The sequence below is a fragment of the Sinocyclocheilus grahami genome, unplaced genomic scaffold (genome assembly GCF_001515645.1).
Source record: "Sinocyclocheilus grahami isolate Dianchi unplaced genomic scaffold, SAMN03320097.WGS_v1.1 scaffold861.1, whole genome shotgun sequence".
NCBI classification, from domain to species: domain Eukaryota; kingdom Metazoa; phylum Chordata; class Actinopteri; order Cypriniformes; family Cyprinidae; genus Sinocyclocheilus; species Sinocyclocheilus grahami.
The window spans coordinates 428,533-433,974 of NW_015506040.1; the positions used below are offsets into that span (position 1 = coordinate 428,533).

Below are 5,442 nucleotides of genomic sequence, written 5' to 3' on the forward strand. Positions count from 1 at the left end.
GTGCTGGAAAGAAAAAAAATGTTCTTCACTTAGCAACTCAAATGTTTACTACAGAGTAAATCCCCTTGGAGAAACTTATGGAAAGTCATGAATCATCCCCTCTGGGGTTTGAGTCTACAACCATTGAGATACTTGTCTAGATTTCAATCAACCCTAAAAATCCTATTGTTAATCAGCAACAAAAAATATTAAAATGTTCTTAAAACACTGTATACTTAGAAAGCAAAATTGCATAATGTGTGTACACTAGCATTCAAAATAATGGTGATGGTTAGATTTTCCTTAAGGTTATTTGACCATAACTAAACTAAGAACAGTAATATTGTGAAATATTGAAATAATACAATATTTAAATATAATATTTAAAATGTGATTTATTCCTGTGATGCAAAGCTAAATTTTCAGCATCATTACTCCAGTCTTCAGTGTCACATGATCCTTCAGAAATAATTCTAATATACTGATTTGCTGCTCAAGAAACATTTTTTTTAATAATTTTTAATGTAAAACAAAAAAAAAAACCCGTTGTGGTGAATAATATTTTTGTGGAAACTTGTGTTGTGATATTTATTTTTCAGGATTCTCTGATGAATAGAAAGTCCAAAAGAACAGCGTTTCTTTGAAATACACATTTTTTGTAAATTGTCTTTACTGTCACTTTTGATCACTTTAATATGCTTAATAAATGAATATGCTTATAAAAAGTATTACATTTTTTTTTTTTTTTCCATGATCGTGGGAACCCTGTCTTTTTAATCGGTATGCATTCTCTGGACCGGAACATATAGTTCACCTATTGCAAGCGACTACTGTGGCAAGAGACGAAAACAGATAGTCACAAATTGTGAATCATTAGTCAATACACACCTTCATCTCTATATTAACCATTGGTATGTTTTGTACACACACACACAAAAAAATCTGCAGTAAATTCAGATGTACAGTGCAACTGTCACTTTCATAAATACCTGAACTCTGTGTATATGAAGCTGCAGTACGTTTAAGGCCATTACTTGACATATACGCTGATGATTCACAAGCATTGATGTAAATGATCATAAAAGATAAACAGCTTCAGTAAAAGCTGCGTTTGGAATGTAAGCACTTCACATGCATTAAGAGCAAGCATTTCTTTTAACCCTACAGCACACCTGAAAGCTTAAGTCTGACACATGTCGAGTCACTTTATACAAACAAACACACACACAAACACACTTACATTAACTGGTTTAAAGACGCTGTCAAGCCAGTCTAATACATATGCTCTAATTGTTGTATTTATCAGACGGGTATATTACAGCCCTGACGTTTGTTTGGCGATGTACGTTTAAGGGAATGTTAACGGAACGGACTTCTAAATGTTGAAGATGTGGATGGAGGGCTTGTTTGTTTATATTTGTCTCCAAAAGCGTTCCCAGAGCTCAATTTAGTCTTTCGTAACAACATGGCACAGAGAGGGCTGTTTTGATCTGTCTTGAATATGGGATAACAGTAAACAAACAGGGATTGAATTAAATTACACATTTCTTCTATGACGCACAGGACCCATTCTGTTTAAGGAAAAGTTTGACGTTAATTCTGTACGTAATTTCGCTGATTCACACACCATTATAACCAACAACAGGCATGTGATCAGCTAAGGACAGAAAAAAAGAAGAAAAAACTGTTTTTCCTCATTCAATAAGACAATATAATAATAATAATAATAATAATAATTTATTTTAAAAAACTAATAAATTAAGTGTATTGAGGAACTAAATTTTAAAATTAAATAAAATGTTTGAAAATAAAAATAAATAATTATTCAACATTATTGGTATACAATAATAATAATAACTACAACAACAGCAGCAACAACTTGCATTGAGGAACTCTAAATAAAACGATTAAAGTAAAAAAAAAAATACAACAGTATTTTTGTCATATGTAATTATTATAATTATTATTATCACCATTATTATTATTACATAATAATAATTATTACTGTTATATGAAAATATTATAACAATAACATTATTAAATATCATAATTATTATTATTGTTATGTAATAATATTAATATTTGTTGTTATATAATATAATAATAAATGTAATAATATAATATAATAACATACACAATAATATAATAATGTAGTTTAATTATTATTATTACAACAATTATTATTATTGTTTACAAATTAGTAAAGAAATATATAAACAGACTTTTTTCAGATATACGCGATTTACATGGGTCATACTTCTCTAGTCAGAAAATATGGAAATCTGTATAACATGGAAAAATCACATTCTTGAACATGTAACTCCTACTTTCATTCCTAAATGTCAAACATTCAATAACATAAACAGTTAAATACATGATTGAAAACTAACTCCCAAAACCGATTCCACGGTTCAAATTCGGAACTTGTTTTGAAATGATGATGTGTTGTTGCACTGGGTAGCCCCGCCCACCACAAAATCTCATTGGTTCGCAATCCGACCCTCATAACGATCCATTAAACATCATAGATAAACTGTTGGAATGTGTCAAATTCAGATCTTACTCTTCCCATAGTTCCTCTCCATAGATGTGCCTCAGGCTCTTGAGGAAGGAGAGAGAGCTCAGGGCATGTGATGAACGTATCTTAATGTATCCTGTCACTGTCTTGATGAGTCCCAGGAAGGTCTCCAACTCCGAGGCTATGTTAGCTAGAGAGACAGAGGAAAAGAGAGTGTGTTAGCGAGCAGGTGTGCAGCGAGCGCTCCGGTGCTAATTGAGGAATTGCTGTGCCGCAGGTACTCACTGCCGCGGCGGATGTTGATATGCAGGTTGCCTTTAATAACGGTGCAGCCCTTGAGGGACTGAGCAGCGTCCACCGAGTCAATGACCTTTTCATCACAGATCTTGTCACACAGGCCGCCACAGGCAGTGCAGAACATGCTGCTAGACACACAGGGACAAAAGGAAGATCACCACAAAACCAACACGGATGAACCAAACATCTCACTTTCACCTTATCATGTGACCTTCAGCTTGGTGAAAGCTAGAGTCTGAGTGCAGCTGAAGTTTTTTCGCTCTTTCTGACAAAGGAACGTGATTGGTTTGTTCTGAGGTAATCAGAAGTGTGATTTTTGAGTTTAACTAGGCAACATATTTCGTTAGGCTAGTCTGATTGCTTTAGTAGGTATACAGGATCTGAACACTTTTATTTTAAATACTGAGTGGATTTATTTGTAAAGTATTCAGAGAGCTGTGAAATAGACTAAAGGCCCGTTCACACCAAGGACGATAACTATAAAGATAACGATAAGGATAAAGTTCTAAAAATCGTTCTCGATATTAAAGAATAGCAGAGTCCACACCACAACTATAACGATAAAGACAAAGAGAAACGATATCGTTGGAATCACTTTCAAAACGATTTTTCTTCAGCTGATGAACGATAAAAAATTGACAGCCAATCAGAATCCATCCTGCTGTAATGAGCTCGAGAATTTAAAGCGGCAGACGCGCGTGCGCTTAGAATAAACAGACAATATCGTTCGCTGGTGTGGACGCTAATATCATTATCTTTATAGTTATCGTTCTTGGTGTGAATGGGGCTTAATAATATATTTGAACTGAAGTGCTAGAGGATGTGTCGACCTTTGTAAATGATGGCGAGTTTAAATCGGCAGTATTTTCACACTAAATTCTGTAGATAACAAAAAGTCTATTTATCAGATATCACACATCTTTAAAATAGGGGGTGAAACAATGAAAATAAATAATGAAAGCTGTAAAATATAACTGAATTTCAAATAAAGCAAAATAAAACAATGGCAATATTACTGAAAAGAAAAAAACAAAAAAAACTTTGTTGACAGACATGGCAATATATACAGTGGGTACGGAAAGTATTCAGACCCCCTTAAATTTTTCACTCTTTGTTATATTGCAGCCATTTGCTAAAATCATTTAAGTTAATTTTTTTTCCTCATTAATGTACACACAGCACCCCATAAAATCAGCAGAATTCTACACATTTTTAAGATGTTTAAAAATATTTTTGACTGCATTTATTAACTAAAAATACTATACAAACAGTAAGTAATACGATGAAATAATTACAATTTAAAATAACTTTTCTATTTTATTATACTTTAAAATCTAATTTATTCCTGTGATGCAAAGCTGAATTTCAGCATCATAACTCCAGTCTTCAGTGTCACATGATCCTTCAGAAATCATTCTAATATGCTATTTTGCTTCTCAAGAAACATTTCTTGTAATTATTAATGCTGAAAACAGCTGCATAATATTTTTATGGACACTCTAATAGGATTTTTGATGGATAGAAACAGCATTGATTTGAAATAGAAATCTTTAGTAACATATGCACGTCTTCACTGTCAGTTTTGATCAATTTAATGTGTCCTTGCTGAATAAAAGTATTATTTATGTATTTATTTTTATTTCAAAATTCTGCTGACCCCAACCTTTACACTATATGCTTAATGATTTATTTGCTAACTGAAATAATAATTTCTTAAATAAACAAAAAGATAACAGATTTTTTTTAAATTCTTTGTCAACGCAGGATATTCAGGATATACTCAAAATACAACACTTGAATGTCATGCTGGACAATTAATCTAAAACACACGGAAATACAACTGAACACATTTCAAGTCATCTAAAACAGAAATAAGAACTCACAATCACAAATGTACATTGATTCTTCACTGTTTCATTCACAAAAATTTGCTAAAATTACTACCATTCATCAATCACACTTTCAAAATATGAAAAGTTAAGAAGTTGATACCTGCGGTTCTCATCACGCGTGAAGCCGGGTGGGCAGTCGGACATACACTCTCCTCCATGGATGACGAAGCGGTCGTAATCAGGCAGGTGGACCTTGGAGCAGAAGTCCTTGGTGATGCAGCGCCAGCCCTCAAACTTGTACGTACCGAGGGGACAGTCCTCCACGCAGCGGCCCTCGTGATAGTAGTGCTGGCAGGCGGCGCAGGTCCTGTCGTTGTCGTGCACAGTGCAGCTGCCCAGGCACTGCGGGTGGCAGCACTCGCCCGAATCCGTGCACGCTCGCTGTCCGCACCACTTCGGACAAACTGGAGGGAAAACACAGGAAGGGAAATGCTGATGTGAAACCACTTCTGGGTTTGTTACACTAAATTAAAAACTGTAGGCAAAAGATTTACCCCATTAGGGATTAAACTTTTAAAGTCTTCTGTAATATCAGGTTTCTATGATATACTTTTATTTTTTTGGTATTATTGATTATTAGTGATTCTCACAAAGAAATGTCTGAATGTTTAACCACAAAAAAAGTACTCATTTAAATTTTGCATTAAAAATATTTGTTTACAATGACTACAAATCAATGACTTCTGCAATCATTTTTACAAATGTAAAGCAATGATTTTTTTTAATTATAAATATGTAAAATTAAACAAACTGTAT

The 5,442-nt window shown here is 33.6% G+C and overlaps 1 protein-coding gene across 1 annotated transcript; it reads right to left on the reverse strand.

Moving 5' to 3' along the window:
- Nucleotides 1-2,538: 2,538 nt before the first annotated feature.
- Nucleotides 2,539-5,090, reverse strand: LOC107563191 (insulin-like growth factor 1 receptor; the record flags this gene model as incomplete). The annotated part of the gene is made up of 3 exons (XM_016247998.1): nucleotides 2,539-2,687; nucleotides 2,783-2,922; nucleotides 4,787-5,090. Coding segments are annotated over 3 exons (593 nt in total), but the record flags the coding sequence as incomplete, so codon positions are not given.
- Between the last annotated feature and the right edge of the window lie 352 nt (nucleotides 5,091-5,442).